This window comes from Penicillium chrysogenum (genome assembly GCF_028827035.1).
Source record: "Penicillium chrysogenum strain IBT 35668 chromosome Unknown utg000001l_segment0_segment0, whole genome shotgun sequence".
Lineage (NCBI taxonomy): Eukaryota > Fungi > Ascomycota > Eurotiomycetes > Eurotiales > Aspergillaceae > Penicillium > Penicillium chrysogenum.
In genome coordinates this window covers 3,010,803-3,023,894 of record NW_026622749.1, presented here as the reverse complement: position 1 = coordinate 3,023,894, position 13,092 = coordinate 3,010,803, and the positions used below count along the sequence as shown (strand labels likewise).

At 47.9% G+C, this 13,092-nt stretch overlaps 5 protein-coding genes across 5 annotated transcripts; 2 read left to right on the top strand and 3 right to left on the bottom strand.

Moving 5' to 3' along the window:
- Positions 1–205: 205 nt before the first annotated feature.
- On the top strand, positions 206–1,943 carry N7489_001210 (cytochrome P450; the record flags this gene model as incomplete). Its single annotated transcript, XM_056706965.1, has 4 exons — positions 206–335; positions 404–576; positions 632–884; positions 949–1,943. 4 exons carry the CDS (start codon positions 206–208, stop codon positions 1,941–1,943), a joined length of 1,551 nt encoding a protein of 516 aa, XP_056571267.1.
- A 957-nt stretch (positions 1,944–2,900) lies between these two features.
- On the bottom strand, positions 2,901–3,452 carry N7489_001209 (uncharacterized protein; the record flags this gene model as incomplete). The annotated part of the gene is made up of 3 exons (XM_056706964.1): positions 2,901–3,065; positions 3,121–3,242; positions 3,305–3,452. 3 exons carry the CDS (start codon positions 3,450–3,452, stop codon positions 2,901–2,903), a joined length of 435 nt encoding a protein of 144 aa, XP_056571266.1.
- A 2,318-nt stretch (positions 3,453–5,770) lies between these two features.
- Positions 5,771–9,252, bottom strand: N7489_001208 (uncharacterized protein; the record flags this gene model as incomplete). Its single annotated transcript, XM_056706963.1, has 6 exons — positions 5,771–5,930; positions 5,993–6,352; positions 6,408–7,534; positions 7,586–8,933; positions 8,992–9,024; positions 9,086–9,252. The coding sequence occupies 6 exons, from the start codon at positions 9,250–9,252 to the stop codon at positions 5,771–5,773; spliced, it is 3,195 nt and encodes a 1,064-aa protein (XP_056571265.1).
- Positions 9,253–9,914: 662 nt separating this feature from the next.
- On the bottom strand, positions 9,915–10,787 carry N7489_001207 (alpha/beta hydrolase; the record flags this gene model as incomplete). Its single annotated transcript, XM_056706962.1, has 1 exon — positions 9,915–10,787. The coding sequence occupies one exon, from the start codon at positions 10,785–10,787 to the stop codon at positions 9,915–9,917; it is 873 nt and encodes a 290-aa protein (XP_056571264.1).
- Positions 10,788–11,720: 933 nt separating this feature from the next.
- N7489_001206 (uncharacterized protein) lies at positions 11,721–12,808 on the top strand (the record flags this gene model as incomplete). Its single annotated transcript, XM_056706961.1, has 4 exons — positions 11,721–11,775; positions 11,829–12,267; positions 12,324–12,568; positions 12,621–12,808. The coding sequence occupies 4 exons, from the start codon at positions 11,721–11,723 to the stop codon at positions 12,806–12,808; spliced, it is 927 nt and encodes a 308-aa protein (XP_056571263.1).
- Positions 12,809–13,092: the final 284 nt, after the last annotated feature.

The following is a 13,092-nucleotide window of genomic DNA, read 5'->3' as shown; positions in this document are numbered from 1 at the left end:
AACCCGTGGACAGTGAAGAAACATCAATATAGTATAAGATCTTCATTGCAGATGACCCTTGTACAACATAGGTGTATGTTGCCATCTTTACGAAACTCCTAGGCCCCTCATCCCCTCGTTTCATTTTCCCACTTTCTCCTCCCACTTTCTCTTCTCACTTTCTTCAGAGCCCATCAAGTTACCACAGGGTCAACGTGCTCACAAAATGCTAGGATTTAGTACTGCAGATCACGTCACAGGGCTCACATACGTGTTCCTCGCGACTATTCCCGCTTGGTATTTGATATCGTATCTGATCTCCCCGTTACGCCGGTTTCCAGGACCATTTGTCGCCGGTAAGCGAATCGTATTCCTGAATATGTAGTCTAAATAAACTTTAAGTTTATCGCTAACATACGTATAGGATGGACGAACTTGTGGCGAATGCTTCAGGTGCGACAGGGAAAATATCACCTAGTGATCCAAGACCTGCACAAGAAGTACGGTCCAGTGGTGCGAATCGCGCCGAACGTTTTAGACCTGGACTTTCCGGAGTTGATCAAGACCATTTATAACGCCAAAGAAGATTACCTCAAGGCTAGTCCAATTAAGCCTCAACTCCGGGTAGTGTTCTACTAACACTTTATTATAGACGGAATTCTATCATGGTAGTAGTGCCAAGAGCAATGGAAAAATCATCTATAATCTATTCAGCGAATGTACTCCGGAGATCCATGCTCAACAGAAGCGACCTATCTCCATGCACTATTCCCTTAAGGGAATGCTATCGCTTGAGCCCCATATAGATGTGATGATTCAGTATTTCTGCCAACGATTGGAGGAAAACTTTATCGATGCACCAAACGGCACCCAAGTATGTGACATTGGAGAGTGGATTGCATTCTGTAAGTCGAGTCACCTTTCCTTTCTTATTCGAAAAAGAAAAGCATTCAGACTGATTTGGAGCAGACACCTGGGATGTTGTTGGCCAGGTTTTATTTAGTCAGCCTATAGGATACTTGGAGAAGGGCTGCGACTTTAATCACACCATACGAACTGCAGATATTGCGATGGGCTACTTTTCATTAGTAGGACAAATGCCAATACTCGACCACCTACTTGACAAAAATCCCATTTACCCGCTTGGGCCGCCCTCTTTTGGCCCCATCACGAACATCTCGATCCAGCATCTAGTAGATCGGCTTCAGAACAACGACACCAACTATCATGACCCTAGCAAGCCTGACTTCCTTGACAGGTTCATCGAAGCGAAAGAGAAATATCCAGACGTGGTCGATGATACGCAAATTGTTTCTTACCTCATGTTCAATATGATTGCGGGAGCCGACACAACGGGCATCACGCTCAACGCAGCGCTCTACTTCTCGCTAAAGCACCCACATGTCTGGGAACGCCTAAGATCTGAGATCCTACCAGAAAGTTCTTGCTCGGGACCAGCGGTGGTGTCTTACAAAGATACAAGAGAATACCCATATTTAAATGCCATTGTTCGGGAGGCAATGAGGTGTCATCCCGCTGTTGCAATGCTTCTGGAGCGATACGTACCTAACGGAGGACTTGACCTTCCCAACGGACTCCATATCCCGGCGGGTTGTGTGGTGGGAATGAACCCGTATATCGTCGCGCGCAATAAGTCTGTCTGGGGTGAAGATGCCGACACATTTCGGCCGGAGCGTTGGCTACGCAATGAGAAACTCGAAACTGAGGAAGAATTCGAGAAACGTCTCCGTCTGATGAACAATACCGACCTATCATTTGGAGGTGGAAGTCGTATCTGTATCGGTAAACACCTGGGTCTTCTTGAGGTGTACAAAGTGCTTGCAACTCTTGTGTCACGCTATAATATTGATTTGGTTGATCCGAAGAAAGATTGGAAGACCCACAACAGCTTTTTTGTTCGACAGAGTGGTATTAAGGTGAGACTATCCCGTCGTGAATGCTGAAGGGCGCTCATTGATGTTGGTGGGGGAGTTCCATCACGATGAACTTTGAAATCATCTACAAGCTGATATATCCCACTCTTTTCGGCGGCTTTGACAATACTTTTTTTCTTTTTTTTCTTTTCTCTCTATTCCAATTGTACCTGTTATACAACCTTGACCGGCTGGGGCAGCAGAATTTGAGCATCTCCAATATGAACCCAGTCTCCTCGAGGGCCTTCGGCGACCCTCTTAGCTAGCTCATCAGAACAATTTGTCATGACTTCATCGTTCTTCAATCCCATGGCCACAGTTGAGACTAAAGCAATGGCAGTATAAACTACTTGAGATGCAGAACAAATAGTTAAATTTTGTATGGTTCATTTAGCATAGAAAGCCAGCTCTAATATCCACGGTTCAAAAGGCCAGGACTACACCAAAAGTTGAAGCTAATTACCGCGAATAGCGACAGTGAATCTACACAATTAATTGAATGGTATCGTTTTAAGCGCTTAATGCCATAACATCCGTGATCTCCATCGGGATCGGTCCGTGATGCGCGCAAATTTCTGGGTAATTCCTTGAGTCTATGATCGTATGTAGGAAGACGTGGTTGCATCTATGATCTTGAAGCCGATGGGTGCACGCCGGGCGAGCGCGCGCCCGAGCTTCCTTCTTCAATCACTACTTCTGCGCAGCCCAAAACAACACTTCATTTCTAACTCCTGCATCCTCACTGGATTTCCGATTATATATTCAACAGTGATAGACACTGGCTTTGATCCATTACGAGTGCCGAAATCTTCAACCGAAAAAGAAGCCGATCCGGCCAAACATGGTAATTGTTGATGCCGTTCCCACAGCTCTGCAACTAATGTAATGACTGTGCTAGCGTTCCATGCTATCATACTTCTCCCAATGGTCTATCTGTACTTAAATGGCTTCTCAGAGTCCATCGGGAAGTTTGCGTGCTTGTTCCCCTCACCATTTGTTGAAGGCATTGGTATCGAAGCCCTCCCACAACAGCTTTCCATACTCAAGTTCGCGGGCAATTTTTCCCTCACTGTTCCACCAGATCGTAGATAGCATGATCATACCGGAGGAATCGCCCTTCTTTATTCCAGGAGGAAGGTTGGGCTTGGCTGCCTCGGGAGGATCAACATTCAACGTGAACCGTACCACGTTCTCCATGACCGCAAACGAGCCGGGCTCCGGAACTGCCGTGGAGCGAAATAGCCTCAACCGAGATGTTCGTCATAAGACTGCTAAATCCCTTGTTCTGTTGGTACCAAGCCTCTTTAGAGGCCCTAACAATATTGAGGGCTATATGAAAATAAAGTGTTAGAATGGTAATTTGAGAAGGGAGAAGGGAAATTAGCTCTTACGGATGTCGGACATGCGATAATCATCAGCCACCATACTGTTCATCTTGTCGGCATCGGCATTGGCGAAAGCTCCGAAGTACTCATTAATGCGTGCCAGCAGTACCTTGTCCTCATGGTTTCGGATGCGGTCATTGTTGAATGCGGACATGGTGTATGATATGTGATTTCGGCGGCTTATTTGTCGAAGTAGGGGTTGCAAAGTGATTCTGATTGCTGAAGGGTTGGGAAAGGAATCGAAGCCGTATTTATAGTTCTATTTCTCAATTCGAGTAGATGCTAAGTCAAAGGGTCCTCAAGTTCTCCAGTCCCCGGTGCTATGCGCGATCAATCAGAAAGTGGTGGCGTTACCTACATTGTGCCCCGACGCGCAGTGTGTCACACTTCAGCTTCAAGCTGGAACCGGTTATTGGCACTTGAGCTTGCTGCCTTAGGGTGGAATTGAGTCGTTTGCCAGTTAACGAATGATGTACCTATTCCATGCACCTGCGATTGCTGTGCAGGAAGGCTGCCGTGCTGAGACATTGCCCTTGGCATGCATATGCAACCATGCTAAGGCAGGATATTCTGACTTACAAAGCATTAAGAGAACATTACTCGAGGAGCATACGCGTCGTGTCACACTTCAGCTGCGGACTACCACCGATTGTTTCCAGTTGAAGGCGGTTGCTTTGAGCATAGCCCTCTGATTACCTGTCATATAATCGTATGCATCATGACACAGTCTCATGATAGTGGTCTCGGAATCTCCTAGTCCACGTAACGCCACATATTTTCTATACGTGATGATTCGGGAATACGTTGGATCGGCGAATGATGCAGGGTACTGTCGAGTTACAATTCTATAAAGAAATAAAAAGGCAAAAGACATACAACAGTGGACATTCGCTGGTGGTCACCCACTCAACTACTAATCCACCGATCTCAAGGTTATGTACGGAGTATGGCAGAGCGGACGGGATGCCCAGTTCTCTGTGAGCTATAGTCGCCCCAGCGCCTAGACTACCACCAAAACCGTCCCCTGTTGTCAGCCTTTCTGTTCCATGTTCCCCGCTCAAAGACCATTGCTTCTTCTACCTGCAGTACCTCATAGCCCACACTCCACTTGTGGCGGCCATTGAAGCGGCCAAAGAGCGCTTAAAACCGCGAAACTGTTGGTCGATTCTGAAGCTTGCTTCGGGCATGCCAAAAGGCCATATCCTACAGTTTATCGCCTATCAGCCAACGGACAGGAAGAATCTTACAAGGGCAGATATAATACTATACTAGAGGAATTTTATAGTCGACCTCATCTAAGTGTGGTCCGCTCAATGAGTGATCTGCGCTAAGGCCTTGGCAGTGGGGCCAGAAAAGAGAGTCTCGGTGTGTGTTGGTCAAGGCGAGTTCGAGAATGCCTGTATCTTCTTACAAATACAATAACCGATCATGTGCATGAAAACTGGGGATATCTATGCACAAGCATGTCCCTGGGGCCAGTTACGGTGTTTCCGTGACCCGATGGCTTCGGATCTTGAAGTATAGATCAGACGCTGGTTGTGGGTATTAAGCGTTAGTTCGGATCAATAAGTGATTTCCTACATCTGACCAACATAGTACGGAGTAGCTATGACGGTCCTGCGAAGCAATCACACGCTAGTGCCCACAGATCCGCTTCCGCTGCAGCAATTATGAGACGAAAACGCACGTTCTAGTCTACGCTAACCCGAAGGGCGAATACTCCGCGACGATCCTCTGCAGGCAAGAGAAAAAAAAATAGACAGGGCGAGCACCACTCCTCACTCAGCCAGCCACCCCCAGTTTATGCGTCCAAATCACCTCCCTCGCTCCACTCCTGCACGATCTAGTGTGGTGGATGTGCACGAGGATAGGTCGAGCAGTCTTCGCCGGGCTGTCATGAAACACCAGTTGCCTTCAATCGATCCATTTGATGTGCCAGTATCGCACCGCTGATCTTGCCTCGCACCTCGGATCAGGTCCTAGCGTGGCAAATTGATGACCAATAATGGAAATACCCCTTTCAGCCGCAGTATTATTAGCCTAACGCCGGTCTGTTATTGATTTCATCTGCAGAAATCCCCGGATTACATCATGGGAAAAAATGCCCAACACCGGTGAAAACGAGACCAAGATATCTTTTCCTTGTCGCCGGTCTAAGAGAATATAGTAGGCGGAATACTATGAGGCCAAATCAATTTCGGATAACTCATGTTTTATGAATCCAGACGGACGTGCAGTAATAAGGTCAAGCAAAGCGCAATGAGACTTGTCTAGCTTGTGTGAAGAAGTATGGAGATCTCGCATAGGAGATTTTCATTGCGTTGATCGCGGTCATTTGTATGACTCTGCGGCGGCGAAGCCAATGATAGAATGATATCCGTTATGTCGTTATGTACAAGCCACAGGTGCATGTCTGAATATGTAGGGGAAAGCTGCCTGCAAATCGTGAACAGACCAAGAGAAAAGACCACGTTAATCGTTCTTGTGCCTATCACCAGGTTGCGAGGATGCATACTCGCTCAAATCCACTCTCGAACCCACCCGCGAGGGCATTCGCGATTCGGCCATTGACTCTCCTGTGCTCACAGCGTGGAAAGAGAAGTCTAATTCGCCGACTAAGCCTTTGACGAGCCTATAGTGAATAGCACCGTTAGCAAACCAAGCTGGATCTAACAAGGGACGTTGCAAGCGTACCGGAGCAATCGGTCCATATCACCGACGATGCAGCGGGTCGAGATCTGCAAAACTGCGAACGCCGCGAATCCTGGCTCGGCCATGTGCCGGAGGCTCAGAAGTTCACTGTCAAGTTCATTCAAGCGCCTCGCGAAACCGTACGGACGGGGAGCTTTCAGATACGGTGGCAGAGGCTGTCGGTTGGTAATACTAGCAGAGAGAAGGCAAAGCAAAGATGTGACCTCGTGGGTCGTCACTTTGGCAGTATTGACCAGGCGTCGGAAATCGTGCATCCAGGCGGTATCTGCGGGATCTTCGCCATCGGTGAGATGGACGATGGTATCAGATGCGTAACCTAGCAAGCTGAGGTAGTTCACAATGCTAGAAAGATAAGCACTGTTAGTGTCTAGAACGGTAATGGGAGGACATGACATACTTCTCTACGCAGACAATAATCGAATCATACTGCTTCTTAGGGAACCGACCACCAACCGGGACCTCCCATCGAAGGAATCCAGAGTATTCCCGTAGACCGGCCAGCATAAGCATCTGCTTTGAGAACACCTTGTGTCGCGCTTTCTCAAGTTTGCGACCCTGGGAGGTCTTGAGCAGGTATTCGCCTTCGTCACCACGCATGCGACCGGAGATTGTCTCGTGGATGATCGAGTAGTAGTTTGCCAGAAGATATAACGAGGCTCCTAGGCTTTGGCGGAGGACCGAGTGCTCAGAGATTGGATATGGGAAGAATGTCCAAATGAATGCCACAGCGATACCGCCCGCCACAACGGCCAGCCGATAAGGCGCCAAGAGGTAAATTGGATAGAAGGCTTGTCCATTGGATGTCGCGACAGCCTCGCCAACGCGGCGAACTTGGAGCTCATAACCGATGATCATGCTTGTGGTGATAATGCTGATAATCCCGACAGCTCGGAAACGGAACATCTTGATGGGGATGTAGAAGGCAATAGAGACAAAGATGAACAGGAAAACAATAATCCCCGGTGTCTTTGCACCGGGGATATACCAGATCAGAAAACTTGCTACCATTGCAAGGAATGTACCCAAAATTCGCAACACGAAACTGAAAATGCTCTGGCCTGAGGTAGGAGACATGCTGAGATTAACCATGATCATGCCCCATACTAACCTTTGTGTGGTAAAGAAGGTCTGGGTATCACGTAGGAACGCGACGATTGCAATGGTCATGGTGGCACAGGCAACACGGAAGCCATAGCTCGACTCAAGGGAGCGCAGAAACCCCGGGATGACCCGGATTCTGTCCCCAATCTTCTCAAAACGAGTAGTCGGTGGCAGGTGCTCGGGGTCTTTGCGGAGTTTATACGCCTCGCCAAGTTGAAGGATGTTGTTTTGCGTATGAATGTCACCCATATTATCATCTTCGTGATCCTGCGCAGTCATAAAGGACTTGGCCCACTTCCACACTCGCTTACCACCGGGAATAACAAGTCGGGTCTTCGATAGCTTTCCTTTCGCCTCAACGTAATTGGCATAACGAACGAAGTTGAGCACGGTTTGGCCTGTCGAGTACAGTAATTGTTCCATCTGAGTTTGTTAGCTTCCAGCAGTATCACTGATCGGTAGACGAAGGCTTACGTAGAGAAATAGATACAGCTGCCGCCGGCTTCGCTCTTTTTGCGTGGCCGAGGTATCCAAAAAATCAGTGTTCAACATTTCAGGAGAAGCAGGGTGATCAAAAAAGTCGGGCGGGAGGGTGACACCCTTCTCCTCGGCCCATGTCCGCAAAGCAAGGCGTTTTGCGATTCGAAATGCGCCAAGCTTCTTTTCAAAGTGTTCGATAAACGCCTTTTCCCCAGGTGCAGTGTTCTCGGCTCTGGCCTCGATATCTTTGTCTTCCTCCATTGAATTGTCATCTGAAGTTTTCGCTGTACCTGTGTACTTAGGTGGCTTTGTTAGACCGAAAACGTAGGATGTATGTTGCAATCCCTCGTCAATGGTTTGGATCATCACGGCGAAGGGATCGTGCACCGCCCTCATAATATCATTCCACTCGTGCACAACGCGCTGCCGGATATCATCTGGGACCACAGGCTCATTTAGATCGATGGGTTGATTCCACCTGTTATAGTCTGACAGTCGTTGAAAGATATCCACCACGAAGCTCAACCCTACCACCGGGATCATGATCTGGCGAAGATGACGGAAGATCGTCTGAAGGTCATCAGGTCCCAATTTTCCCAATGCAATCTCACGCTTCGCAAATGTGAGATCACCATGGAGCTTGGCATGAATATCTGTGATCTGCCGCACCGCACCGCGGATGGCTTCTGCCTCGGGACTGTATATCTTCCCCTTCTTTCCAAACTTCTCGCGGGCATCATCATATGTCTCCGTGCGACCGAACATGTCGTCTCTTTCCAACGATTGGAAATATATAGCATGGGCATTCAAGGCTGACCGCAGCCCGCCAATGTAGCTCGCCATTTGTTTGAAGACAACCTGCCGTGACGTCATCGGAAGGATCAATAGCGACGTGGCTGTTGAAATGGCAAGACCAGTGAGGCATGATTTGAGCAATCTAGTCACCATAGCAATCGCAGCTGGCATATCCTTCATTTGCGGAGCGTACACCGAAGAGATATTCGCGAAGATTGCGTAAATGATCACGGGGAATTGCAGCTGCGGGTATTTGGCACGGAAGGTGTGAACCATCCAGATTTGGAAGAAGAGCCACAAGCCGCTCACAGAAGACGCTGATGCATTGTATGAATCATTAGGGTTGGTAGAGGTGTGTTGGCGCGCCCTGACACTGGAGAACATAGTCAACAGGGCGAAACATGCTGCTATGCAGACAGCCAAAACGTCAAAGATCATCATCTGGATAAACTTCGCGCGGGGCATGATCGCAAATCCAAGGATGGAGACAATGGCCACAAGATATCCCAAGGTCGTGTATTCATTGGCAACAGGCATTGATTGGTAGCTGGACTAGGGTCAGGCTGATTCCTAGAGACCGGGAACTTCCAGGGTTGGCAACTCACATGGAAACGGCTATGGTGGGTGGGACACCGCCCCTATGCTAGCTGTTAAAGATGTTCTACTGTGGCACATTCGGAAGCTCGGTCTTGAACTCACTTCATCATCAAAAGGAGTGTGGGCCTGTCCAAGCCCGTTTTCTGCCATATTTTTTTGACAAAGCCGAAGAGTGATGTTTTCTCCTTGCCAGGCTCATCCTGCGCATCCTGCTGTGACGGTATCGACCCAAATGACGATCCCGATCGGTGAGATCGAACGTGCGGCATCTTTACCGGGGGTCACAGTGATGAATCTCGGCTCAGCCACGAAAGACCCGAATCTTCAGGAACCTTGTTTTAGCGACATCGCCCACGTGACTTTCGAACGAGGATCTGCAAGACGGGCAAGAATGTGACAGGATCAGGGAAACCTTCTGGAACAAGTCGAATATATGAAAGAAAGAGCAAAGAAGTCGGGGTGAAGTCCCGATGGATGCTTCCAAGGTTGCAGTACCCCCGCCCACGAGTGATTGGCTACCGTACGTGGGGGAGCATGCACTCCGCATATAAAGTTGAGAGATTGCTGCCTTGTTTGTCAGGCCACAGACCCGTCGTCCGTTGCAACATTTAACTAATTACAACTCCTTTGTTTGATATTTAGACTTAATGAGGTCTGTTTATCTTGGAGAACGATAACTACCCTGGCTATCCGATAGCGTCAGCTGGAATTCCGCCTATCTGGTCGATCATCCTGCCATCCGGTTCGACCGATTACCAATGTCTATGGGATTCAAGGTTCATGGGAGAAAGTACTTGCGATTTGCCATTGAGGCAATACATTATGAAGGATGGACCAAAAATTGAAGAATATTATATATTCAAATGCGCCTTATTACTTAAAGGAAAAAACATGCTAGCCCTTGGGTGCAATCCGAACAGACACAAGCTGATCACTCTATTAGGAACGAGGCCATCTTTTCATAGAGGTCATCTTTCGCTCTTCCCTGGACAGAGCCGTTCTGGTATGCTTTATCGAATGCATGTTCACAACCATCATACCGGTGCATCTGAACATGTTTGGTCGTCGCAGCTTTGATCTTATTTCCAAGCGCCTCTCCTTCGAGACAGAGGCGATCGCAAGCTGCAGTAGCGAGAAAAATTCTATCCGAGAACATTTCAGCCGGTATAAGGGCTGGTGAAGAAATAAAGTTCTTCGCTTCTTCCGGGGTTGAATAATAGCATTTCATGAACGTATCCAGCAGCTCGACAGGTGCACCATCCCTTGAGGTATCGGGGGCGATCTTGTCTGCGGAAGTTTGGACCATATCTGTTGGAGGATATACGGCGAAGACATTCTTGAATGTTCCATGTGGAAAGATCACAGAGCTGAGAACTAGAGACAGAATTCCTCCGGCGCTAAAGCCAGAAATCGATAACTGGGAAGCATCGAACTTACCAGGCTGCGAAAGAACCCATCGCACGGCATCTTCGGCGTCGTGGACTGGAGCAGGGAATTTATTCTCCGGCGCGAGTCGGTAGGAGCAGTCCAGGACCGCAAATCCGGTTTTCTCGACAATGAATTTGCAAAACTCGTCGTCGCTCCCATGCAAAGGGTTCACGAAGCCACTGCCATGGAAATTGACGAGAACTGGGGCCGGGGTACTCCTATGGAGCGTGTTGTAGGCATGAATTCGAATGAAGCGCCCTTCTTCTCGTGAGGAGATTTGGAGAACCTCATCAGGATGAGCAGTAACGCTGAAATTTTTCAAGGCAAACGCCCGAACTGGGTTTGCGATTTTAAGAAGGTCGTTCAAGGAAGACATTGCGTTGTAGAAGACAGTCCTTTGAAGGAGAGAGCAAGGAAGTGGGAGACAGATAAGAATGGAACTGAATTAATGGATACTACAACTGGATTGAGGACCCTATTTAAATACTTATTGTCAGACATATTTCTCCCGTATTTCGATAATCTCACACCCTCGTTCATCCGATTTATAGAGTAGCCTAAGGCTAAGTGGGTCGTTTGGCCAATCGGAACGATCTTACCCGGGAAGCAACATTCCAGCCAGGTACAATCGACGGAGACTAATTGGTCATCAATCTCTCCCCCGGGGCCGGCCCCGGGGGGCCAGTCGGGGAGATGAGTCATTTCGACTCACCTTTATTGCATTTCACATCACTATCTACACACAATATAGGTCGGTTTCACGAGAGTTTCATAGCACTGATTTACTGACTAGGTTTCACACACACTAAGGGACACAGAGTGGACTGCCCTCCTGGAGGTAAGTAAGGTTCTAAGGCTACGAAGGCACTTATAGGACTTAGGTAACCAATTATGGATACCTATGTTAAACATTCGCAGCTCTAAACAGTATGGATGAATACACCCAAGATATCATGCAACTCTCTTCTCGTGTACGAGCGCGTACCATGTCTTCTTAGAGTCGATATGACCGAATAACTGAGACAATCCAGATTTCGTATTGGGGCTAGCCAGGTGCGGACTTCTCACATTTCGCATACCTTAGCCAGTGAAGCAGGGCAGATTAAAGGTGAACCGGGCAGAGGCTCTTCACAATTCCCAGATTCCTGGCATGGATTGACGTCATACTGACGAGCTCGACGATGTTTATCAAAAATATATAGATCTGATAATCTACCAATTTCTCATTTTTGACTTGGTCAATCACCCTTCACTACCATTTAATCACCTCTGTCACTGTCACTGCAATAGTCTGAACAAAATCATCAACATGCAACAGGAAGTGGAAAAGCCCTCTCGGGGACCCCAATCTCAGTTTCAGCAGGGTAAGTGGATATATCATTTAATTTAATTTGACTCCCTTTAACACATAACGCAGGCCACGAAATCCCTGTCGAGCATCACGAAAAGCCTGGCTCGCAGCGTGAGATGGAAGACCCAAAGCCCACTTCGAGCAAACTCCCAACTGAGGATAACGGGTATCAAACCTACAAAGCGGCGGGAAAGCTCACAGGAAAGAAGGCTATCATCACTGGTGGTGACTCGGGTATCGGTCGCGCAGTTGCAATTTTATTTGCCATGGAAGGGGCGTCTTGCCTCATCACGTACCTGCCCGAAGAGGAAAAGGATGCACAGGAGACGAAGCGACGAGTGGAAGAAATCGGGCAAAGCTGCCACTGCTATCCGACCGATATTCGGTACAAAGAAAACTGCCAGAACGTGGTTAATGCAGCCCTCAAGAGTTTGGGTGGCATTGACATCCTAGTCAACAATGCTGGGACCCAAACGATGATTGACGATATCAAAGATTTGGAAGAGTATGTGGCTTCCATTCTATCCACTAATAAGAGTATCTTACATTGACAAATTACAGGTCCCAATGGGAAAGCACATTTGACACTAATATCCATCCCATCTTCTATCTGTCAAAGTACACGCTTCCCCACCTGAAGAATGGCTCGACCATAATCAACTGCGCTTCCGTTAACCACTACATCGGTCGCCCTGATCTGCTCGACTATACTTCAACCAAGGGTGCAATCGTTGCATTCACCAGGGGCCTATCCAACCAGCAAGTCAAGAATGGGATCCGGGTAAACTGCGTGTGTCCCGGACCAAGTAAGTCGAAAGTTTCACCGAAACAATTCCATCGGCACTAATTATCATATAGTCTGGACCCCTCTAATTCCGGCAACCATGACTACCTCAGCTCAGGAACAGTTCAGTGGCACGCCGATGGGTCGCCCGGGGCAGCCCAGTGAAGTTGCAACATGTTTCGTTTTCCTTGCAAGCCAGGATAGTAGCTTTATCTCTGGCCAGAGTTTGCATCCTAACGGGGGAGTTGTTGTAAATGGATAAGGGACAGATAAAAACATATGTAAATCTATTTCCGAGAAACGAATCGATAGCCTCGACAAGGCCTGCTGTGGTTTAATTGTGCACTAGCTGGATCAATGACTCTGTTGATACTTCATATGGATAGGTTTTCAGCATACCGCGAGCGCACTTACACTTATGTAACAGAATACGATTGGAATATCATTCTGTGTATAGAGTTGCTGTTATATGTTCCGTTTTTGTCGTCACCGTATGTTGGCTTATCACCTAGCCTGCTTAAGTAGTCTTCTCAGATAGACTTTTAT